Source organism: Triticum urartu, chromosome 7A (assembly GCF_056163025.1).
Source record: "Triticum urartu cultivar PI428250 chromosome 7A, HENAU_Tu73, whole genome shotgun sequence".
Classification (NCBI taxonomy): Eukaryota; Viridiplantae; Streptophyta; class Magnoliopsida; order Poales; family Poaceae; genus Triticum; species Triticum urartu.
This window is the reverse complement of record NC_141879.1, coordinates 261,443,553-261,470,185: the sequence shown is the minus strand read 5'-3', so window position 1 is coordinate 261,470,185 and position 26,633 is coordinate 261,443,553. Positions and strand designations below refer to the sequence as shown.

At 43.5% G+C, this 26,633-nt stretch overlaps 1 protein-coding gene across 4 annotated transcripts in view; it reads right to left on the bottom strand.

Annotated features, from left to right (window-relative positions):
• The window catches only part of LOC125522389 (uncharacterized), a 43,631-nt gene extending 40,339 nt beyond the window's left edge, over positions 1-3,292 (bottom strand). The window contains exons 1-4 of one of the 4 annotated variants that reach the window (XM_087537066.1): positions 2,672-3,292; positions 2,121-2,235; positions 1,939-2,028; positions 1,019-1,107 (exon numbers count right to left, since the gene is read on the bottom strand). In XM_087537066.1, the coding sequence (XP_087393192.1) occupies positions 1,024-1,107; positions 1,939-2,028; positions 2,121-2,235; positions 2,672-3,006 (624 nt within the window). In that variant the 5' untranslated portion in view covers positions 3,007-3,292 and the 3' untranslated portion in view covers positions 1,019-1,023. Of the gene's footprint in view, positions 1-803; positions 1,108-1,938; positions 2,029-2,120; positions 2,241-2,671 lie in introns of those variants that run through there. The other 3 variants (XR_007289748.2, XR_007289749.2, XM_048687448.2) reach the window with 3 other exon arrangements.
• Between the last annotated feature and the right edge of the window lie 23,341 nt (positions 3,293-26,633).

The window sequence follows — 26,633 nt, the reverse complement described above, 5'->3', positions numbered from 1 at the left end:
TAAGTAAACGAATGCTGGAAATGAGCCCAAGAATAAATGGGCTCTGAGAAGGCCGAAAGATAACATGGGCTGGAAACGACCCAACGGAATAACGGGCCGTTAATGGGTATAAAGTGATACACTGTTCATTACAGGTCAGTTTCACCACGGGCCGTTAATGGGTGTAAAGTGATACACTGTTCATTATGGGCCAGTTTCACCACGGGCCGTTAATAGGCCAAGAGTTACATAGTGCCTCATATGGGCCGAAAGACGCCATGGGCCATACATGGGCCAGAAGTGAAAACGGACTGGAATTTATTGGGTGGCCCAGACGATGCTACTGGGCCTAATTCGGATAGGGCATAACGGGCCTTGGGTTAGCGGGTTGTAAATGGGCTATATGCGAACAGGCCGTTAACAGGCTTTACATAGGCCGGCCCGCCACCTTTTGACCAAGTCAAACGGGCCGGCCTTTTCACAGGAATGGGCCTCTGTTGGGCCATGCCACGTGTCGACGTATCATAGGCACCTTCTGTCCAATGAGTGGATGACATCTATCCCAACGATGAGCCGACACGTGTTTTCTCCAGCCAATGATGATTTTACACGTGGAAAATCCCCATTGGTCGGGGCTGTTAACGGGTTATCGGATCCAAAATCCGACCCGATAGCTTAATGGCGTTTCGTTACGGTGGATGCCACGTGTCGGTCACCCTTGACGAAAGCACTTCTGTGACGCGGGATTTATCGTCATGGAAGTGGACACTTCCATGATGATAATTTTGGTAATGTCATGGAACACTTCTACGACAACACAGGTATGACTATCTTGATTCTGTCATAAAATCGTCATGGATGTACATGCATGACAGAAAATGCGACCTACTGTGACAAACATGTATCATCACGGAAGTGTATTTTTTTGTAGTGTCTTTGAGTGAAACCATGCCACATTGGCATTCTCTCTGACTAGGAGCAGAGGGAGGTGAGCCAGGAGAAGACTAACAACAGAAGTGATATGTTCAACATAAATTACCTTAGTCAAATTTGTTCCCCGAGGCAATTGGATTCCCCTGCCATTATCCAAATAGACTCCTTTGCACTATCCATTATCTCCGTTAGTCTCTGCATGATCATAGAAGAATCTAAAAAAATAAGGTGCCCTTCTAAACAAAATTTTACGCTGAAAATAGAACATTTACACTGAAAAATAGGACCCCAAGAAACTGTATTTAGTGATCTTGTACTCTGAAAATAGAACATTTACACTGAAGCTTCAAACAAAATTTCAGTGATCTTGTACTCAATTTAGTGGCAATCAGACTTGAGATGCAAAACTGAAGCTTCGAAACTGAAATTTCAAAATTTCAATGATCTTGTACTAAATTTTCTAGCTCACTTTTCTTGAGTTAGTTCAAAATTTACACAACAGTAGTGACTCTAGTGTGCGTAGAATTTCAACCACAATATTGATTCTCACCAATATCCAGGACTAGCCACTGCAATTATGTCTTCAGAGAAATTCATTTAAAATGACAGCAGTTTTCAGTTTTGACAATAGTATAACATCTTGTCAGTTTTGACAGTATGTGTAGTTGATGTGGAGCAAACTACACACATTTAAGATTAGGAGATAGCAGAAACAGACGGCCGAGGACCAAACCTTGAACTACAGAATCTTCTAACAGAACTTTAGATGTTCTACAGGTCATGTAAGACTCCCAAGTTCTAACAAAAAAATTCAGACAACTCCCAGGAGTACATGATCTGAATTTAAAGGATCGCACTATAGATGTGGCTCAAACTATAGAGAGAAAAGCATTTTCCTGCAATCTTTAGCATGAGTATTTCAGAATTGCTAGTGAAATGTCAAACTAGCATTTGGAGATCAAAATGTCCTAGCTCCAAACATGGAAGTGTATAAAAAGCTAAAGGTAATGCCCTAATGTTCTGAACCTCATTGTTGAATGCCTTGTCAGGCGGCATCGGTGCGTTTTGCTGATGTTTCTTCCCCGCAATCACTCTGCCATCATCTGGCACAACACCCTGTATTATTAATCCCATAGATACAAAGATATGAGTACTCCAAATGGAAATTGGTGGAAAGGATAGAAGATGTTAAAGGAAAATAACCAAACCTTATAAACGTTTCCGAATGGACCTCCACCAATCTTCCGCTCCATGGAGAAATCATTTGTAATTTTATGGACTGCTGGTTGCCCTGATGTGCCAGTCAACAATGCAGCATTGAGCCTTCACTTCAGTACATGAAAAAATACTGTCAATTTTCAGCAATGCAGCATAAAAGATCAAAAATCAGACTTTCCAGTAGTAAAAGATCAAAATTTTACTGAATTTTGACTTCCATAGTTACTGGTTTCTCATTGACATTGACCAAGATTACTGAATTTGTTTTCAATTTTCACAGTTTTGACATTGACCAAGATTACTAAAGAAAAAATCAGTCCAAATCTGTCTATTGTCTTCAACATTGACCAAGATTACACAAAAGCTCAAGCAGTAGCTAAATTTTCCCTATGCTGGTGCACCATAATTTTCCATATTCATTGAGCAAAATTCAGTCCAAATCTGTCTACTTTCTTCGACATTTGCTAATTGTCTACTGTCTTCAACATCTATCAGTACAAATAAACTTCAGTTCAGAACTATAGCATGAACTTGAGTTTACTCTGGATCTGAAGCTCCGGCGAGCTCTGGACTTGAGCACGTGGAGGTGTTGTGGACGCCTTGAGCGCGTAGTGCTCTGGCGAGCTCGACGGTGAGCTCCTCCACCTTGACCACCCGTGCTTCCCAGTGCTTGGGTTGACGATGTCCATGGAGGGGGCGGGCTTCATGGTTGACGGCGAGCAGGTGGGCGGACGAGGGCCAGCAGGCATCGCCGGGTAGTTGGCAGGTGCCGACGCAGAGGGAGGAGCGGAGAGGGGGGAGCGCCACGGCGAGGAGAAGAGACCGGGTTGACAAGGCGGCAGACGGAGGAGGGGCACTGGAGGAGGAGGTAGACATGGACGGCGGCCGCCATGGCTAGTGGTCCTCGGGGATGGATGCCTCGCTAGGCCGCCGCGCAAAAATCCAACCTTCGGTCAAAATTCCAAGCTTCAAACGAGGCATGGGGGAAGAAGGTGGCATCGGCGTGGGCGGAGGTGGGGAGGGAGGGGCAAGGCGACGTGGGGTGAGAGGGGGAGGAAGGGATCGAGGCGGCGCAGTGTCACGGCGTCGCCGGCAAGCAAGCATTGAAAGAATGGAGTAGCAAGGGGAAGAATGGGAGGCCTGGAGTGCGGATTGTGTAGGGGGAAGCTGGGGGTGTTTTCTGCAAAATGTACACGGTGACAACTTTTTTCGGACGGAGGGAGTACTACTGTTCTCATATCAACTCTAAGCAATAACATGCGTTGTTATAAAAATCTTGTAAATGAGAGTAACATATAGCAATCATGATGTTATGCTCATAATATGTATTCTAACAATCATTAGATGCCAATTGTTCTCATATCAACTCTAACAATAACATGTGTGGTCATAAAAATCTACGAAATGAGAGGAACATATAGCAATGATGTGGTTATAGACATGCTATGCATTCTAAATTTGTAACAAATGAACAGGTAGTCGTATTCATAAGGTAAACATGAGATGAGATAGAACAATTACACGACGATAGATTCCACCAGTATAGGCAGCCAATCTGTGCATCGACCGCGTAAACGATGCCATCATGCACTATAGCATCAGACAGAAATGTTGCCTCAACAGGATTGATGATGAGCCATAACCATGTATGGCGACCGGATTCCAGATAGACTAATCCCATGTTGAACAAGGCAATGAGCTTGTAATCCATGTAGTCTTCTGATGGTGTGGGCACTTCGCAGATTACAACTTTCTGCAAACATAGGTCGAGCCAAAAGCTTGACGTGTCTCGTGCCTAGTAGGCAGGAGTGTACGGCGGGCCGCGAGGCTCGATGGCGGCGGTATCCAACGATGGAAGGGTGATCTCTCGCTGGGTGTAGATATCCACGAGACGCCATGGACTACCGGTGTGGTGGATGAGGACGATCCATTTGGCCTTCATGCCCGCCCAGTAGTGGCCGCACATGAAGGACAGGTGGACGGGTAGTGGTAGCATGTCGAGGGGCACCACGGCAACCTCCGTAGGATTGTCAAGTCGGTGTTTGGGCCACCTGCGAGGATCAGGCATCAGCAAGCAGGGTGTCTTGAAAAGAGTCGGCCGGTTGCAGCCGACTAGACGGTACAAAGACACCGAGCATGCGGCCAGACAGACGGTGCTGAGTAGGTCCATACGACTACAGATCTGCTCCAAGGGAACATCGGGGAGGGAATTCCAATCGCGGCTCTGCGTGTCAGTCAGTTCTGCCATTGGGGTTTTCGGTGCCTGCGAGCCAGCGGGGAAGTGGATTCGGGCGGGCGAGCGAAGAAGCTTCTCCTCGTGTGGCCGAGCAGTGAGCGGGGGGATATGGTATGCGCGAGCTACCAAGGAAGATGGCGTGGGCGGGCGAGCAGTGAGCGGGGGTAAATGGTGTGCGCCGACGATGGGGAAGAGAGGAGGAAGAAGAAGAGAGGAGGAAGAAGAGTGGAAGACGGGGAAGAAAGTGCATTCAACCTCAATTCTACTATTACTACTACTAGGATATACCGTCCTTCAGAGTGTAAATAGTTACACCGATGACATGTGGGTCTACCACAACAGGGCCCACATGTCAGTTAATGGAGGACAGAGGTGCGTAGGCGTATTTGCGGAAGCGTGCTCTACTGGTAAACATGATGGCAGTACTGGGTAAGGCTGATTTAGTAACACCAACACGCTGGTTCAGCTTATTAATTACGTGTCCCATCTGCTGCAGCGTGTATTGTCACATCACTGCGAAGACTAGTTGAATAGTTCTCTCTGACCGCGATGGTGAATAATGGATCGTGAGGACTTCCTTTCTATAGTATCCCTATGCCTCTATGCTCACTTCACTCATTTTGCTCCGTACCTAGTCACTTGTTGAAATCTGTAGAAAGACAAATACTCCGTATTTGGGAACAGAGGGAGGATTTGACTCCGTACTATTTGGGAACAGAGGGAGTATCACCATATGGAGGGAACAGAGGAAGCTTGAAATATGAACATGTCAATGGGAAGGAGTAAGCCCCATGCATGCATGCATGCATGCAACATGCAACACTCACACGTACACATGGACGCACGCAACACTCACGCACCCATGCGGCACACAGCACACGACGCAACACACACGCTCACGCTCAAGTGCTCAACCTACTCCCTACGTCCGTGAAATACTGTACATTTACAGATTTACACATTGACCAGGGCATAATTAACGCCCAAAAGTAGCAGACTTATGTGTGCATGCGACCATTGAGATAAGAAGATTAAATGAAGGCCGTTGCATGCTGTAATTAAGGATAGACATGTAGCCTATACCTACAGCACAAGTTGGTGCATTAGTCAATCAATATCGATTTAGATTAAAGGCTAAATGCATTGGAAGTGTAGATGTACATCATGTACTACACTCTTTGTTTTATAGCCGATGTACACTCTTTGTTGGAAGACCGAGGGAGGACACGTGCATGCACTCACATACACAGCCAGGGCGGTTCGCGCGCAAGGGTTGGACTCGTGTCACGCCTGCGTAAAGTTTTGTTTAACTGGTTTCTTTGCTCTGCCAACTGACAGGTGGGACCCAAAAACCAGGTGACAATTTAACCAGTCAACAAAGTGCCACGTCGACTATGTGGCCGGTCAGTAGGGTGCAATACGGTGCTCTACGATGAGCTAGTGATCGTATAATCACCGCAAAACTATATATAGTGACCGTAAAGAGCGTATTGTTACATACGTTGACCGCGAGTGTATTTTTCTCGTTTCAAGTTAAGCCATATTAATTGGAAAGGACACAGTATGGACTACTACTACTAGTACTAGTAATGCTTTGATGTGTCCCGTCAACTCGCCGAACGAGGAGAAGCTTGCTTACTACGCCTCTCCCTCGCCCACGCGCGCGGTGGTTCGTAGGACGAGGAGAGGATTTTGACTACAACGCCCTCTCCCTCTCCCTCTCCCTCGCCCTCGCGGTGGACGTGCAGCAGTTCAATCGGTGTCAGATTGCTAGAAGCATATTGTACTGTAGTATCATCATTGTTGGACCTTCCGAAGACGCGAAGTGCCAAGTGCAAGGTTCACACGAGTACGAACTGTTGAACCTCCCGAAGAGGCAAAGAGGAATTTCTTTTATAGTAGAGCCGATAATGGAGTGAAGTCCATGCGTGCAACGCCACAAGCTACAGAGTAGTAGTAGAGCACTTTACGTATAGAGCCATATTGCACAATTCCCAATGCCCCACCAAGCTTTTCTGACTCCTCGGGCTTAATTGGGAGGCGCTAGTTTAAATATGCTACAAGATGATGAGGAAGCTGCAAGCAAGGTGCGGCTAGGGCGAGCCACGGGATGCTGGGAAGGAAGACCCGTTCACGTGGCTAGGCTGTCCAGTGCACCCAGATTGTGGGGCCGCACGTCCGTTTGACTTCAAAACTCAAACTACCCGTGTAAAATATTGGCTCGCAACAAAGTGTAGTAGTACTATTCTTTTTTAAAAAGCCGCCGTGCGTTCGGCCGGGATCGAACCCACAAAACGAGGTATACACTCCCACGACCACTAGTAGTACTCGTTGGAGTACAACGCAACCTAGAATCGCCTTTTGTCGCTAGTAGTACATACATTGTTCCTTACAAGAAACCCCTAAGAGCATGGTTAATAGTATAGCCAGCTGTTGGCTATAATCCAGTGCCATGTCATCTACAGCCGATCTTATAGCCAACATGTACAATAATAGATCAAAAGAGTGTACTACTTTTTTATTATGTGGCCCACTTCTCATTCTCACAAAGTACCTAGGAGCACGTGCTAGAGATGGCTCTTCACGAAGAGCCCGCTTACCTTCTCTCTCCTCTTCTCTTTCCTCCAACTAAGCAGAAATATACTAGTTTATTTCTTATAGCCCACTGACTCAGCTCTATTGTACTTGCTCTAATAATGCAAGAAACCACTAAAATGCCAAGAAACTACTACCACTTGCATACGTGGCAGACTTAAGATAAGACTACCTTATCAACCATTGTACATGCTCTTACCAACAAAAATCCTCGAGTGACCTCCTACCTCTGACCCATCCCCCTAGTCATCCTCGTCCATGGGACGCAGCTACCGCCGCCGGCAGAAGGCGAGGTCAAAACCGCCGGCGGTGCGGAGCCCATGTTGCGGCAGACCGGATGCCAACTCCGTCCGGCGCTCGCGGCCGCTAGCTAGCCAAGATAGCTCCGTCCAGCTGCTTGTCTGCAAGGTTTGCTAGCTAGATTGGCACGGCAGCGCGGAGGCTTGCTCGCATGCGCCGCGCTAAGGCCAGCCATCTGGCTCGAGCGAAGGCCAGCGCGGCGGCTTGCTCACTCATGAGTCATGCTCGGGCCAGCCTGCCAACCCGTGCGGAGTCCAGCGCGGCGTCCGGCCCGTCCAGCGGAGCGGCGGCCAACTCGCTCATCATCGGCGCCACCGACGAACACGGATCAGTACTATTTGAAGTAATGTTCAGGAAAAATAATGATTTGAGGGGGAATAATAGGATAGAAGGTCAGATGTGGGTCCCTCATGTCAACGGTCAAACAAATTGTGTTGGTTTAAGCTGCCTCGTTAGCACGGACGTGTGGGCCAACCCTGTCATAAATGGGTTTAAACGAACCTAATCGGTAGGAGTACTAGGTAGTTTTTGGCGTGGATTAAGAAATTTTGGGTATGTTTTTGCTATTTTTTGTACAATAGATTCTTCCTAGGGCTGGTTGAAAGTGGTAGTTTTTTGTTAAATACTCTACATATTGTAAGTAGGAATGAAAGTTAAGCTTTGGAAGCCAATAAGCAAGGCTAGTTACATAGTGCATATGTGTACATGATTGAAAGTAAATATCAACCATGAGTGACTAATATCTTGATGGAAAACTCGAAACTATGGAATACTAGGAAAAAATGCATGGTTGGAAATACTAGCAATGTTCATGTCCGTTGCAACGAATCATAATTAGAATAATACTTATTCACAAACTTGGTACAAAACACTCTAATTTTGATATACATATGTCACTAGAGATATATTATGTTTCAATTAGAATATATTCCTTGGGCTGTTTTGGTGAGGTCAGGGAGGGATGTGGTTGGTTTTAAGATACTAATTATGAGTTTTTCTGCAAATTGGTAGACAAGTGGGATGTTGGTGAGAAAAGGAAACAACTTACCTCACAATCATTAGATGTAGATCTAATGGTCAGAAACAACGGATGGCAGACACACCAGCGTCACCAACTTAGTCTTGTGTAGGAGTACTAGCAAGATCCGTGCATTGCACGAAACATCAAGATGCATTTTTTTATAAAACACTTGTTGCGATTGACCCTTGCGGGAGTAATACCATGTGTAAAAACTAATGATATCTCGAGAAATATGAGATAAGGTGAAGAGGAGTGGGGTGTGGTGGTGGTTGGTGGTCGGACTGAGTGGAGGCATGGGGATTGACGACGCCGGCAGCGACCACCAGGCTAGTTTGTTCCAGAGGCTTCCTTTCTTAATTGATCAACAATGAGGTTTGTTGGAGATAAGGATGAACGAGGGAAGGCCTTGTCTGCAAATGTGGAGAGGGGTGCGGGTATCTTTTAGTTTAATTTCCATCCGTCAGATATAGATCAGACAGTCTATATTGCAAGATGGCACACGTACCATCATCACCAACTCGATTTTTTATAAGAGAAGAAATATAAGTATGGATATACAAACGTATTATCGATACTTGCTTCCGTAAACTAGCATCTACATTCTATTCAACGCCTCAGCATGTGGGGCCTTAGCACAATGACTTCTCGACTGTGTAAAACAAAGATTTTCCCGTCGCCGACAAGGAGGGGGTGACGGCGGCGCGCTTTTTAGCTTGCTCTAGTCCTAGTAGTCATACTAGGTGGTCTAAGCATGTGTAGATTTATTCTTTGTCACGTCTCGTGTTTGCCGTACTGCCACGACTTTTGATGAATAGACGGTAAGTTATTCATGGGGAAACCCTTGTTGAGCGTGTTTGCGAGAGAGAGAGACAGTGTGCGTGTGTGATATGTTAGAGACTGAGGCAATGATAACAGATTCTTTGTGTCTATGTGTGTGGAGGATAGAGAGAGACATGTACATGGGGCTTTTGTGTTGTGTAACATGGAGACACATATACATAATTAGAGAGTGATTGTGTGAGATACACATGCGGACATGAGGAGAGATGAGGATCCAGATAAATGGGTGTTTGTGCGTGTCTGTGTGTGTTTGTGCACGCGTTTGTGTGTGAGAGGGAGAGAGTGTATGTGGAGTAGAGAGACCACTGATGATGTAAACCTAGTATAAGGGAAGGGGGAATGGTGTGACATGTGTAGTTGCGAGATAGCACGAGTGCGGGCGGGGGAGCAGACTATTTGGAAGAGACATCGAGTGTGTGTGTGGGAGAGGGGTTTGAGAGCGAGAGAAAGAGAGAGCTAGCGACGGAGAGAGAGAGAGGGAGGGAGGAAGAGAGGGGGAGAGAGGGGTCGTTTGTGTCCCTAAATGGCGTATAGATAGGGAGACACTGTTGATGTTGTCCGAAATTGGCCTATGAACGGAGACGCAAGGGAAGCGAGTCATCGTGTGTGTGATAGGGACTTCATGAGAGATCTAGAATAGATGGTGTAGAGAACAATGTGTGAAATCGAGAATGATTATACATTAGGGAGCTATGCAAAGAGTCACGACATATATGTATACAGGGAAGGAGTTGGGGCGGGTCCGCATGTGGGAGAGATAGAAAGAGGAGAGTGGTGCACAAGGAGACAAAGTGTGCTTGTTTGTAGTGGGGGTGGTGTGTGAGGTGAGTGTGCGAGAACCACATAACTAGGGAGATAGACGTTTGGGGGCGACGTTTTGTGTGTATGGGAAATATACACTCTACATAGTGCGTGTACTTGGGTAAGAGAGATAGCGAGAGACCTAGAGAGTGAGGGAAGAGATGTGTGCATGCCCGAGAGACAAAGTGATATAGACCTATGTTGGGGTCCGGACTTTACAAGAGAGAGGGGTGTTAATGTGGTCGTGTGTTGGTGTTTGGGGGAGAGAACGACTTCTCTCTATGTGTGTGTGTGTGGTGGGGGGGTTGACTTCAGATAAAGAGTGAGGTGTCTATATTTGAGGGACTTTAGCGTAATTGAGATATTGTGCACTCATGGTTGATCAATTTGTTTCACAGTTTGTACTATGAGATAAAGATACTTTTGAACATGCGTGATATACCTTGATGTACCAGAATTACAAACCTAAGATTGGAATTTTGGAATTTGACTCCATCATTAGCTTTTGTAATTCATTTAAACGGAGGTACATTTTTTAAGCCGGGATTTCATGATTTCAAATTCATATATCAAACCTAGAGATATACACATACGGGCATGTTCAAACTTTATAATCATCCACTTTATTCATACACATACACATTTTTGCTTTTGTCATCATATTTAGGATAAACACATTTGGAATTTCATTTGAATTGGACCATATGATGGTATTTGATTGTAGTAGCTCAATGATCCATATTTGAATTGAATGGACAATCTAAGTTTCAAGTTGGAGACATTGATTTTCAAAACTTGCACATTTTTTTGCATGCAAAACAAACAAATTGCCGGCCATGATATCATAGTCAGCCGTACGAGAGTAGAATACTTATAATTTTAGGCGCCAAAAGCTTTCAAACTTCCCGCTCACATTGAAATATCACGCGCCTGAAAGTTTAGCCCTGTGATATTCCTGTTTTACCCCTGCCACATGAACGGAAAAGGGCTGCTTTGGTAACTCATTGTTTTCCCCTCTTTGCCCCCAACATTCTTCCCCAGAGCCCCTCCCCTTCCCCTCCCCAACCCCCCAACCATGGCAAGCCGCCGAATCTAGTCCTCCGCCGCAGCGGTGGACCTCACACCCCGCCGGATCTACCTTCCGCACCTTGGAACCCCCAACTGCCAACTCACCACTTCACCGGAGCCACTTCAGCGACTGGCTTGTCCACCGCTCCAGATCTCCTTGACCGCCATCATGGTCCACCGCACCGGATCTGCTTATCCGGCGCCCTCGTCCACCACAGCGTAGGCCCTTCACTGACTCCCTCGTCCGCCCCTTCACTGGCCCTTCATACAAGCCCTCGTCCGCCGCAACAGATCCGCCTCATCGAAAGCACTGAACAACGCGCCCGCTGAAGCCTTCGTCCACTGCACCGGACCCGCTCCACGGACGCCATATTCAACTCCACCGGCCCTACTTTATCGATGCCGCAGCCTCATCAGGTTATTTCGATTTGTACTCCTTCGGTTTTTCTCTTTATCGTGCAACTGTTCACTTACCATAGATGAGCTTTCTTGTATGTCGACAGGCGCCACAACCATAGCACCGGAGCCTCTTCAGCAACGGCGACAGCCGGCCCAAACTCAACCACAACACGAGCACCATCGACGATCCTTAGCTATCAAGTATGACAACGATACCCATACGCCGCCGAGAATCAGGTACTATTATCCAACGGCCGGCGCCTACGTTCACTTTCCTAGCATAAGCACCGCACCTTTGAATTTCTTCAGGGCATCATTCAGTTTTTCATGAGACACGTGCTACCTCTCGAGCACTGCGTTGGATTTCCCCGAAGAGGAGAGGATGATGCAGCAAAGTAGCGTAAGTATTTCCCTCAGTTTTTGGGAACCAAGGTGTCAATCCAGTAGGAGGCTACGCGCGAGTCCCTCGTACCTACACAAAAACAATAGCTCAACGCAACCAACACGATTAGGGGTTGTCAATCCCTTCACGGTCACTTACGAGAGTGAGATCTGATAGAGATTATAGATAATATTTTTGGTATTTTTGGTATAGAGATGCAAAGTGAAAAGTAAAAGGCAAAGTAAAAAAGCAAAGCAATAATAAAGTAATGGAGATTGATATGATGAGAATAGACCCAGGGGGCATAGGTTTCACTAGTGGCTTCTCTCAAGAGCATAAGTATTATACGGTGGGTGAACAAATTACTGTTGAGCAATTGACAGAATTGAGCATAGTTATGAGAATATCTAGGTATGATCATGTATATAGGCATCACGTCCGAAACAAGTAGACCGACTCCTGCCTGCATCTACTACTATTACTCCACTCATCGCCCGCTATCCAGCATGCATCTAGAGTATTAAGTTAAAAACAGAGTAACGCCTTAAGCAAGATGACATGATGTAGAGGGATAGTTTCATGCAATATGATAAAAACCCCATCTTGTTATCCTCGATGGCAACAATACAATGCGTGCCTTGCTGCCCCTTCTCTCATTGGGAAAGGACACCGCAAGATTGAACCCAAAGTTAAGCACTTCTCCCATTGCAAGAAAAACCAATCTAGTAGGCCAAACCAAACTGATAATTCGAAGAGACTTGCAAAGATAACCAATCATACATAAAAGAATTTAGAGAAGATTCAAATATTATTCATAGATAGACTTGATCATAAACCCACAATTCATCGGTCTCAACAAACACACCGCAAACAGAAGATTACATCGAATAGATCTCCACGAGAGAGGGGGAGAACATTGTATTGAGATCCCAAAGGAGAGAAGAAGCCATCTAGCTACTAACTATGGACCCGAAGGTCTGAGGTAAACTACTCACACTTCATCGGAGAGGCTTTGATGATGATGTAGAAGCCCTCCGTGATCTATTCCCCTTCCGACGGAGCTCCGGAACAGGCCCCAAGATGGGATATCATGGATACAGAAAGTTGCGGTGGTGGAATTAGGTTTTTGGCTCTGCCCCCGATCATTTGGGGGTACATAGGTATATATAGGAGGAAGGAGTACGTCGGTAGAGCTTCGAGGGGCCCATGAGGCAGGGGGCACGCCCTCCACCCTCATGACCGCCTCGTGGCTTTCTTGACGGAGGATCCAAGTCTCCTGGGTCTTATCTAATGAGAAAATCACGTTCCCAAAGGTTTCATTCCGTTTGGACTCTGTTTGATATTCTGTTTCTCCGAAACTCTGAAATGGGCAAAAAAACAGCAATTCTGGGCTGGGCCTCCGGTTAATAGGTTAGTCCCAAAAATAATATAAAAGTGGAAAATAAAGCCCAATATAGTCCAAAACAGTACATAATATAGCATGGAGCAATCAAAAATTATAGATACGTTGGAGACATATCAGGCATCCACAAGCTTAATTCCTGCTCGTCCTCGAGTAGGTATATGATAAAAACAGAATTTTTGATGCGGAGTGCTACTTGGCATAATTTCAATGTAAATCTTCTTAATTGTGGTATGAATATTTAGATCCAAAAGATTCAACACAAAAGTTCATGTTTACATAAAAATAATAATACTTCAAGCATACTAACCAAGCAATTATGTCTTCTCAAAATAACATGGCCAAAGAAAGCTTTCCCTACAAAATCATATAGTCTGGCTATGCTCTATCTTCACCACACAAAGTATTTAAATCATGCACAAGCCCGATGACAAGACAAGCAATTGTTTCACACTTTTGACATTTTCAAAACTTTTTCGATCTTCACGCAATACATGAGCGTGAGCCATGGATATAGCACAATATGTGGAATAGAATGGTGGTCGTGGAGAAGACAAAAAGAGGGGAAGGTAGTCTCACATCAACTAGGCATATCAACGAGCTATGGAGATGCCCATCAATAGATATCAATGTGAGTGAGTAGGGATTGCCATGCAACGGATGCACTAGAGCTATAAGTATATGAAAGCTCAACAAAAGAAACTAAGTGGGTGTGCATCCAACTCGCTTGCTCACGAAGACCTAGGGCATTTTGAGGAAGCCCATCATTGGAATATACAAGCCAAGTTCTATAATGAAAAATTCCCACTGGTATATGAAAGTGACAAAATGAGAGACTCTCTATCATGAAGATCATGGTGCTATTTTGAAGCACAAGTGTGGTAAAAGGATAGTAACATTGTCCCTTCTCTCTTTTTCTCTCATTTTTTTATTTGGGCCTTTTCTTTTTTTATGGCCTTTCTTTTTTTCCGTCCGGAGTCTCATCCCGACTTGTGGGGGAATCATAGTCTCCATCATCCTTTCCTCACTTGGGACAATGCTCTAAAAATGATGATCATCACACTTTTTATTTTTCTTACAACTCAACAATTACAACTCAATACTTAGAACAAAATATGACTATATGAATGCCTCCGGTGGTGTACCGGGATATGCAATGAATCAAGAGTGACATGTATGAAAGAATTATGAACGGTGGCTTTGCCAAAAATACAATGTCAACTACATGATCATGCTAGCAATATGACAATGATGGAGCGTGTCATAATAAATAGAAAGGTGGAAAGTTGCATGGCAATATATCTCCGGATGGCTATGGAAATGCCATGATAGGTAGGTATGGTGGCTGTTTCGAGGAAGGTATATGATGGGTGTATGATACCGGCGAAAGGTGCGCGGTATTAGAGAGGCTAGCAATGGTGTAAGGAAGGAAAGTGCGTATAATCCATGGACTCAACATTAGTCATAAAGAACTCATATACTTATTGCAAAAATCTAGAAGTTATCAAAGCAAAGTATTATGTGCATGCTCCTAGGGGGATAGATTGGTAGGAAAAGACCATCGCTTGTCCCCGACCGCCACTCATAAGGAAGACAATCAATAAATAAATCATGCTCCGACTTCATCACATAACGGTTCACCATACGTGCATGCTACGGGAATCACAAACTTTAACACAAGTATTTCTCAAATTCACAACTACTCAACTAGCATGACTTTAATATCACCATCTTCATATCTCAAAACAATTATCAAGCATCAATCTTTTCTTAGTATTCAACGCACTCAAAAGAAAGTTCTACAAATCTTGAATACCAAGCATATTATTATTAAGCAAATTTCCATACTATTAAAAACTCTCAAAATAATCTAAGTGAAGCATGAGAGATTAATAGTTTCTATAAAACAGATCCACCACCGTGCTCTAAAAGATATAAGTGAAGCACTATAGCAAAACTATAAAGCTCAAAAGATATAAGTGAAGCACATAGAGTATTCTATCAAATTCAAAATTATGTATGGCTCTCTCAAAAGGCGTGTACAGAAAGGATGATTGTGGCATACTAACAAAACAAAGACACAAATCATAAAAGACGCTCCAAGCAAAACACATATCATGTGGTGAAAAAAAATATAGCTCCAAGTAAAATTACTGATGGAAGTAGACGAAAGAGGGGATGCCTTCCGGGGCATCCCCAAGCTTTGACTTTTTGGTGTCCTTGGATTATCTTGGGGGTGCCATGGGCATCCCCAAGCTTAGGCTCTTGCCACTCCTTGTTCCATAATCCATCAAATCTTTACCCAAAACTTGTAAACTTCACAACACAAAACTTAAAGTAGAAAATCTTGTGAGCTCCGTTAGCGGAAGAAAATAAAAGATCACTTCAAGGTACTGTAATGAACTCATTCTTTATTTATATGGGTGTTATACATACTGTATTACAACTTCTCTATGGTTTATAAACTATTTTACTAGCCATAGATTCATCAAAATAAGCAAACAACACACGAAAAACAGAATCTGTCAAAAACAGAACAGTCTGTAGTAATCTGTAACTAGCGCAAGATCTGGAACCCCAAAAATTCTAAAATAAATTGCTGGACGTGAGGAATTTATATATTAATCATCTTCAAAAATAATTAACTAAATATCACTCTCCAAATAAAAATGACAGCAGTTCTCGTGAGAGCTAAAGTTTCTGTTTTTTACAGCAAGTTCAACAAGACTTTCCCCAAGTCTTCCCAACGGTTCTACTTGGCACAAACACTAATTAAACACAAAAAACACAACCAAAACAGAGGCTAAATAATTTATTTATTACTAAACAGGAGCAAAAAGCAAGGAATAAAAATAAAATTGGGTTGCCTCCCAACAAGCACTATCGTTTAACGCCCCTAGCTAAGCATAACAAGCAATGATAGATCTAGGTATTGCCATCTTTGGTAGGCAATCCATAAGTGGATCTCATGATAGATTCATATGGTAATTTTATTTTCTTTCTAGGGAAGTGTTCCATGCCCTTTTTTAATGGAAATTGAAATCTAATATTCCCTTCCTTCATATCAATAATTGCACCAACCGTTCTAAGGAAAGGTCTACCGAGAATAATAGGGCAAGAAGGATTGCAATCTATATCAAGAACGATAAAATATATGGGCACATAATTCCTATTTGCAACAATAAGAACATCATTAATTCTTCCCATAGGTTTCTTGATAGTGGAATCCGCAATATGCAAGTTTAGAGAGCAATCGTCAAAATCACGGAAATCTAGCAAATCACACAAAGTTTTGGGAATAGTAGAGACACTAGCACCCAAATCACACAAAGCATAAAACTCATAATATTTAATTTTAATTTAGTAGTACGTTCCCACTCATCATAAAGTTTTCTAGGGATATAAACTTTCAACTCAAGTTTTTCTTCATAAGATTGCATCAAGGCATCAACGATATGTTCGGTAAAGGATTTATTTTGACTATAAGCATGAGGAGAATTTAGCACGGATTGCAACAAGGAAATACAATCAATTAAAGAGCAACTTTCATAATTAAATTCCTTGAAATCCAATATAGTGGGTTTAGCAACATGTAGAGTTTTATTTCTTTCAATCCCACTTTTATCAATTTCGTCATCAAGATCTAAATACTCCGAATTTTAGAACGCCTTTTAGGTAAGGGAAGATTTATTCAGTTTCATCAAGATTCATATTGCAAAACAAAGATTTAATAGGAGACACATCAATAACTTTTAGATCTTCATCTTGATTTTCATAGGAATCCAGTTTAGCGGCCATCTTATTGACTAAGGTAGCTTGCATATCCGAAATTTCAGCAGTTAATTTTTCAAGACGAGCAATTTGGGATCTTGTACCATCAAATTCTTTAGACATATCAGCGAGCTCTTTATTCATATAACTCATAAAACTTTTTTGTTCCTTAAGCTCATTTCTAAAGAAATTATTATGCTCAAACTGCAAAACCATAAACTTCCTGACGTTGTTTTCGATCTCCTCTAGCCTTTTAAGGTGAAGATCACCAAATCTAGGTAGAGCCATCGCAACAAACAAGCAGTCCAACACACGAGCAAACAAAAAGAAAACAGGCAAAAAGAGGCAAATAGAGAAAGAGAGGGAGGATAGATAGAGAGGGCGAATAAAACGGCAAGGGTGAAGTGGGGGAGAGGAAAACGAGAGGCAAATGGCAACTAATGTAATGTGAGAGATAGGGATTGTGATGGGTACTTGGTATGTTGACTTTTGCGCAGACTCCCCGGCAACGGCGCCAGAAATTCTTCTTGCTACCTCTTGAGCACTGCGTTGGATTTCCCCGAAGAGGAGAGGATGATGCAGCAAAGTAGCGTAAGTATTTCCCTCAGTTTTTGAGAACCAAGGTATCAATCCAGTAGGAGGCTACGCGTGAGTCCCTCATACCTACACAAAAACAATAGCTCAACGCAACCAACGCGATTAGGGGTTGTCAACCCCTTCACGGTCACTTACGAGAGTGAGATCTGATAGAGATGATAGATAATATTTTTGGTATTTTTGGTATAGAGATGCAAAGTGAAAAGTAAAAGGCAAAGTAAAAAAGCAAAGCAATAATAAAGTAATGGAGATTGATATGATGAGAATAGACCCGGGGGCCAGAGGTTTCACTAGTGGCTTCTCTCAAGAGCATAAGTATTCTACGGTGGATGAACAAATTACTGTTGAGCAATTGACAGAATTGAGCATAGTTATGAGAATATCTAGGTATGATCATGTATATAGGCATCACGTCCGAGACAAGTAGACCGACTCCTTCCTGCATCTACTACTATTACTCCATTCATTGACCGCTATCCATCATGCATCTAGAGTATTAAGTTAAAAACAGAGTAACGCCTTAAGCAAGATGACATGATGTAGAGGGATAGTTTCATGCAATATGATAAAAAAAACCATCTTGTTATCCTCGATGGCAACAATACAATACGTGCCTTGCTGCCCCTTCTCTCATTGGGAAAGGACACCGCAAGATTGAACCCAAAGCTAAGCACTTCTCCCATTGCAAGAAAAACCAGTCTAGTAGGCCAAACCAAACTGATAATTTGAAGAGACTTGCAAAGATAACCAATCATACATAAAAGAATTTAGAGAAGATTCAAATATTATTCATAGATAGACTTGATCATAAACCCACAATTCATCGGTCTCAACAAACACACCGCAAAAAGAAGATTACATCGAATAGATCTCCACGAAAGAGGGGGAGAACATTGTATTGAGATCCAAAAGGAGAGAAGAAGCCATCTAGCTACTAACTATGGACCCGAAGGTCTGAGGTAAACTACTCACACTTCATCGGAGAGGCTTTGATGATGATGTAGAAGCCCTCCGTGATCGATTCCCCTTCCGGCGGAGCTCCGGAACAGGCCCCAAGATGGGATCTCATGGATACAGAAAGTTGCGGTGGTGGAATTAGGTTTTTGGCTCTGTCCCCGATCGTTTGGGGGTACGTAGGTATATATAGGAGGAAGGAGTACGTCGGTGGAGCTTCGAGGGGCCCACGAGGCAGGGGGCGCGCCCTCCACCCTCGTGACCGCCTCGTGGCTTTCTTGATGGAGGGTCCAAGTCTCCTGAGTCTTATCTGATGAGAAAATCACGTTCTCGAAGGTTTCATTCCGTTTGGACTCTGTTTGATATTCTGTTTCTCCGAAACTCTGAAATAGGCAAAAAAACAGCAATTCTGGGCTGGGCCTCCGGTTAATAGGTTAGTCCCAAAAATAATATAAAAGTGGAAAATAAAGCCCAATATAGTCCAAAACAGTAGATAATATAGCATGGAGCAATCAAAAATTATAGATACGTTCGAGACGTATCAACGCGTTATTCTACTTGCCCTTGTAGGGCCATACTTCTGGCAGTGAACATGTTACATGTGCTAAATTACATACTAGTGCACATATAGTTAATATGCTTTAGTTTTGTTATGATGCCACCTGTTGGTTCCATGAGACTGCTTAATGTTCTCTATGCTTAATTACACATCAGCAAACTAGCATGTGGTTCCGCTGCTTTTTGTTCGTTTTACCCTACATTTTCTGATGCTAGCTATTAGATCACTGCTCCGAGCCTCTGTTCATTACTTGTTTGTGTGTTCTTGATCTTCCCAAGCTGCATGACTAATTTGATGCTTCTATTAATTATGGAGCTGCCAACCCCATCAAGCAAAATATTTGTTCTTTTGGGGCTGGCACCTCAAACAATCATAAAAATAGAGGGAAGCAGATATATTGTCATGTATGCACACATCCTTCTTTCATTAGTTTAGATGAACCATTGATGATCAATTCGGACCAGTGCATGCGATTAAAATTAATTTTACCTAAATAGATGGTGCAGAATAAACTACAACAACTAGATTTGCAACCACGAGATGCTGACAATATCTTCAAAGAACATTGCAACAACAGCTAGGCTTCAAAGCAACATATGGTAAGCCAGTGTGTTTTAGTACATGTGAAATGTAATGCGAATGGGCTGCTTTCTTGGCTTGTTCCCTCAACGTGTAATCCTACCGAATTACAAATAGTTCAGTTGTCTGCTTTGCTGTATTGCTTGATTCGAATGCTTATTTGTTGTTACTCTATACCTGAGTTGGCCAATATGTCAGCAGTGCCTGCTGTACTATCGTAAAGAAATGCATGCCTGTTTCATTTGAGTCCTTAACTTTTCCTCTCAACTTCATCACAAGACTGTCTTCGTAGTTTATATGAGGCCACACTGTTAAGTGCTTTCTCAGATTATTTCAACTGCTTAGATGCCTTGGCAACTTAAATATAGCGATTGTACACTCCCTTTCAACTAGGGATGTCAACTGGGTCCCGTTTAATCCCGATTAAAGTCCACTAGTGGTATGATAGTTCAAAAGAGTTTTTGTTTTTTGAGGAAAATGAAATAGGGAGGTAGCAAAAACTAACTAGATGGGACTGGCGGATGTCGTTTATTTGCCACTTACATCCCTAGTTTCATCTTACCATTTTAATTTCTTTTCGGCTGATGCTGCTTCATACCATTTAAGTATAGTTTGCCATGCTCGGCAATAATTCATCCGTCGTTTACCATGTAAGCTTACCGCCTGTATCATACGATAACTATCTCTTACTGATGTCCAGCGGAAACCTTTCAGGATGCTGTTCACACTAGGACACAATGTACAAGCCCAAAATCTATTTGTGGAACCAGTGCGCCATCCATGTTACCAAATGGTAGCAGTTCAGAGGCAACACCGTCGGAGAGCAGTCTGAGCACAGATATTATAGTGCTTGAGGCTCTACTAAAGGCAGAAAGGGATGGTGTGGCTGGCATGAATGAGGTAATGTTTATCTTGAGGCTGGAAATTACAGAATTAGCGGCACACATTATGCAAGCAACCCAAGAATTGGAGGAAGTAAGAATGTTGCATTTGAAGACGGAGGAGGTCCTGCTGTTTCTGCTATCTGAAGCCCAAGGTAATCCCGGTTCTTCTTTAGATACCAATTGAAATTGTCATTAGATTATTGTACTTGCATGTTGTGTCTTGTCTCTGAATGGATTATGTTGCAAGATCCCCTATGTTGTCCATGTGTTGTAATGATCCGAATTTTTTAGGCGAGGTAATCCTCAGTACTTGTATGATTGATATAAGGTGAACTGTTTTTTGTGTGAGCATATTGTATTGGATGAAATAACTGTTTGACTCAGAGTGTATCCAACCTACTGAATTCGAAGATCACGACATTTCTAAATCATAATCATATATAAAGGTGGAATAAATCTTTGTTGTGGTTTTGAAGAAATAAATAACAAAACATATAATTATATGTGGATATTCGTAATCGAATACAAATTGGATTTGAATTTAGTTTGCCAGGTCCAAGGGAAAACGTGAATGCTAATTCTCCCAAGTTTTGAACGAAGCGGCTAAACACCCACTATAATTTGTGGGCTGCCCGAAGCAAGTGTTTGCGACATGGAAATTACTGTCTACCCCTGACACTTGACATCCTTATCGACCGGTTTTACACTGCTGTCGATAGGGGTAGAGTAGTAACTTCAATCAGACGTGACACGACGGCCTCTGAGCCCATTCTGACACGGTGAGCGCTAAACGTGGGCGGCAAAACACATTTGATTCAAGCTCGTCCAAAAGACATCTGTCTCTTCCTCCATTTCCCCATTCATACACGATGGGCGGCAAAACAAACTCTCCTCGTCCGAAATCGATGTAGGCTAATATTTTAAATAGGGGCAGATGTGTAACTTCCATCAGACGTGACACAACCGCCCTACCTGTCAGCCCCGTTCATACACCGTGGGCGCCAACCGTGGGCGTCAAAACACCCTCTCCTCGCCCGAAATAGTTACCGGCAAATATTTTGGAGATGCGAGATTACCATCCTATCCCCAACCGACGCGATGTCCGAAATTTTAAATGGGGGATAAGTTCGTAACTTTCCCCCATTTCAGAGAAGCGCGTCCCAAAGTTTGAGATCCCCCCTCCCCTCCATTTCCCCATTCATACACCGTCGGCGGCACGACAACCTCCGCACTGCGGCCAGCCTCCTCCGTCCGCCACCCCCATCCTCCACCTTGCCGGAGCCGCTACCCCTACCCCGTCGTCCACTGCAAGAGATGGACGTCTCTCATCCACGGCGCTGGACCAGGATCCTTTCATCACCTCCTCTCGCTTCATCGGTGCCGTTGTCCACCTTGTCGTTGCCGCTCCTACGACTGCCTCGTCCACGACAACATGGTATATCCCCTGACCCCGCCGTCTTCCATCTAAAGTCTTCTTCCCCGCCGCCGACAGCCATCACACCCGCAGCACCCTCAACGTATCAGCATAGGCCTACACGGCGTCGCAAGAGAGGTGGTACTCTTCCATATGTGCTTAAGTTATTGATCTCACCCGGAAAATAGATCATAATTTGTTTACTGTACTTTTCTTATCCGTACCAAATCGTAGTGGCTAGTTGAAAGCAAACATTGGTTGCGAAGTAGCTTTGTCCGGTTTGCACCTTCAGATCCGCCATGGCACGGGCACTATACTCGTAAAGCTTATGGTTTCCCCCCTTTATATTCACTACCATCATCGTAGGTGCTTCGTGTCATGCTAGCACTGCTCCTCAAGACCTCAACCCAAAGCTTACGTGTTGAAATACGAATCTGATATGATGCTCATATCACTAAAACAGAGAACGTTTAATTGGTCACCTAATGTTCCTATATTCATTTCGAAAAGCATGTGTGCCACCCACTGGTCCAGCTAGTTCCACTTTCCTGATTTTTCTCTGATGCGTAGGGTTTTCCCCTTTTATCTACTCTACTATGATCTGCGTAGGTGCTTTCTGTCGTACTAGCATTACTCCACCCTTCAAGCTAAACAACACAACACTCAGAATTTGAAAGCTTAGTTGTTCAAATATGATTGTGATATGATACTGATATTAGTTAACCGACACATTTAATTGGTTAGCTAAAGGTCCCACTTGAGTTTCCAAATGCACGTCGCGATATATAGAGAGACAGCATAATTGCATTTCTTTGTCACTTGTTGACCGTACTTTCTTGTCCATACCAAATCTTAGTTGTTATTTCAAAGCAAACATCAGTTGCTAACTACCCTTTGCGCGGTTTGCAGCTTCAGATCTGCCATCCCACTACCACGGTCAACACTGTACTCATCATGCTTATGTTTTCCCCATTTTATGATGACCACAATCAGCCTACGTGGTTCGTGTCGTAATAGCACTGCTCCACCCATCGAGCTAAACAAGCTTAGCTGTACAAATTCATATCTGATATTATTGCTGATATTAGTAAAACTGAGAGATGTTTAATTGGTTAGCTAAATGTTCCTACTTTAGTTTCGAAATGCATGTGAGCCACATATGGAGAGACCGGAAAGAATAGTATTTCTCTATGCACTCTGGTTCATCATGGGTGGCCAACCGACATTGTATTGAAAGACTTGTAATATCTTCAATCTGCTTGCTCTTCTGCTCTTCTTTAAGATGATACTCTTCTCTTGCGGTCGACTGGTCAGGTAGAGTTGTTCTCCCTTAGTATATTTTGAATCTGTCAGGTCAGGTCGACTTGTTCTTCTTTACTATATGTTGAAGCTATCATCTGCAAAGTGTCATCACTTCTGGAGCTCTCATATTTTGACTAGTAGGCCACATTATATTAATGCACACAACAAATTATAGCATGCATGGCATCTTTTTAAAGAATTGCAGAGATAGCACAAAGGGGTTTACAAGGAGGCAGTATTGGATTAGAATCACTTCTGCATTACAAAGAAAATCTCACTCGTTTTTATGTTTTCATGCATGTCAGATATTGAACATTATCAAAATGAATATGAGAATGGGCGCACGAGAGGAATATTGCAGAACGATCCACTGGCTAACAAACTTGGCATGGTGGAGGATGGCCTATCTTATTCACCCATCAAGGTGCTTGCTCTAACTTTGCAAAGTTGTATTGGTCGCACATATTTTGCATCTGACCTCTTGCATTACTTCTACTTTGTTACACCATCTGCTTAGTTTAAGCATCATATATGAGTATATGTCATACCTATCCATTTTCTGTACCTATTCCATGTGTCGTCACACTATGTTTTTCCAGTCAAATGTTGTTCTTTCGTAATAGATGTCCAAAAGGAAGAGGGTGAGTGCAGATCCTCAAGGAGTACAAACTAGGTATTTGGAAAAGGTAGTGATACCTATTAAATCAGATAGATCAGCAGCCACAGAAAACATAGGCCCAACTGTACCACACTTTACCCCTACTCCAGTGGCCAACCCCCTATTAGAACTGCTAGGAGCCCAGCGTCAGGTACTGTCTATGATATCAATTCAAAATTTGAACTCCTAAATTTCTGCTTGTGCCTTACCTTCTCTCTTGTATGAAAACTAATTTCAGATGAATCTCCTTGCTCAAAGGATCATACGATCTCAAAACAATAATGGGCCATGCATTGATCCTGTCAGTACCTCTCTCCCTTTTACCTTGTAACGTTGTACTTAATTAATTGCTATTTGATTATGTATCATCAGTCTGCACCTAAGCTTCATTATCCTCTGTTTCTTCCAATATTATTTGATCTATATTTACTCTTTGCAAAATGTAGAATAATGGCAACGCTTATAAAGAATTTTCTTTGGGGAATTTATTGAATTATCCTTCCATCAACATGGAGAAGGGCTTTGTCCAGCCCGTGTTAACATGTAATGTAAGTTCATCCTTCTCAAGCCTTCAAACTTTGTTCTAGTATAGATTTGGATAGGCATCATTTCCTCCACTGTTGTTTGCTTTGCTGTTTACATCTGATTGGATGTTTGCAACAACTACCAGTTTCAAATTGTAGTTGTAAAAACATGTTCCTTATGCAGAACAGATCCATTTATTTGCTTATATAATTGTGAAACCTGTTACGTGTCTCCTTGTTTCTCTTTCAGACTCGTATCTCTTACGCCAGGCAGAACTTTAGGGAAGATAGTGAGCCAAACCATCTTGAGGACAGCGAGATGACCCCAAGGTCCTGTCTTGATGAAGACAGTGAGTTAAAGCTACTCACCAGCAGGTGTGAGACAACCTCTGTGCAGTCGCTGCCTCAATCAGTTCGACTTCTTCAGTCTCAACTTAAAGCGGAAAGGCTTGCTTCAGATCAGCTCCGACTTGAAGTCAAATATGCAATGAAGATGTTAGAGGACTGCCGTGCACACCATCATGCCTTAAATGTAGTGTTGATGCATCTATCGTTGACACAGTTGAGGTCTACTCAGCTTCTTCAGATGTTTGGGGGGCCCGACCTGGCCAGGCCAAGTGCCTTCTGAAGTGCTCTCAGTTTTGTATATTCTTTTGCCAGCGCGTTTATTTGCACTGGTGGCGAACTTTGATGCCCAGTGGATGTAATATGTGTGATAGCTGTGATAGCCTAGCGTAAGTTGCTTGCTTATTTATTTCCTTGTTGTCTTGTTTATTTGTTTGCTTGTAGTCATTGCAGTTCTTTTTCCGCGGTTTGCTAGTGGCTGCAATAACCTATTTTTTAAAACTAGGCCATAATAACCATGGGCTAATATTTACTATAGTGACAATGGGCCTCCTACGGGCCGTAGAAACAGTGGGCCTTCTACGGGCCGTAGAAACAATGGGCCTTCTACGGGCCGTATCATCAATGGGCCTTATACGGGCAGTATGATCGACTGGCCAAACATGGGCCAATAACAGGCCGCATTATGGCCGTAAACGGGCTAGAGTTGGAATCGTCCATTCATGGGCCGACCATAACGGGCCATCGTTAATAGGCCGTATTTGATGACGCTATGAAAACGACCCAACGTATTAATGGACCACAAACGGGCCGACTGTAACCACGGGTTGAATTTGGCCCACAAGCAGAAAATGACAGTAACGGGCCGTAAGTAAACGAATGCTGGAAATGAGCCCAGGAATAAATGGGCTCTGAGAAGGCCGAAAGATAACATGGGCTGGAAACGGCCCAACGGAATAAAGGGCCGTTAATGGGTATAAAGTGATACACTGTTCATTACGGGCCAGTTTCACCACGGGCCGTTAATGGGTGTAAAGTGATACACTATTCATTACGGGCCAGTTTCACCATGGGCCGTTAATAGGCCAAGAGTTACATAGGGCCTCATATGGGCTGAAAGACGTCATGGGCCATACATGGGCCAGAAGACGGGCTGGAATCATATTGGGTGGCCCAGATGACGCTACTGGGCCTAATTCGGATAGGGCGTAACGGGCCTTGGGTTAGCGGGCTGTAAATGGGCTATATGCGAACAGGCCGTTAACAGGCTTTACATGGGCCGACCCGCCACCTTTCGACCAAGTCAAACGGGCCGGCCTTTTCACAGGAATGGGCCTCTGTTGGGCCGTGCCACGTGTCGACGTATCATAGGAGCCTTCTGTCCAATGAGTGGGTGACATCTGTCCCAATGATGAGCCGACACGTGTTTCCTCCAGCCAATGATGATTTTACACATGGAAAATCCCCATTGGTCGGGGCTGTTAACGGGTTATTGAATGCAAAACCCGACCCGATAGCTTAAGGCATTCCGTTATGGTGGATGCCACGTGTCGGTCACCCTTGACGAAAGCACTTCTGTGACGCGGGATTTATCGTCATGGAAGTGGACACTTCCGTGATGATAATTTTGGTAATGTCATGGAACACTTCTACGACAGCACAGGTATGACTATCTTGATTCTGTCATAAAATCGTCATGGATGTACATGCATGACAGAAAATGCGACCTACTGTGACAAACACGTATCATCACGGAAGTGTATTTTTTGTAGTGCATGTACTAAATGTGGAGAGAGAGCAAAGTTGTATGTAGAATAACCAACAATCTTTGCACAAGCTCCAAGATGAAATAGAGAGCATTCACATTTATTT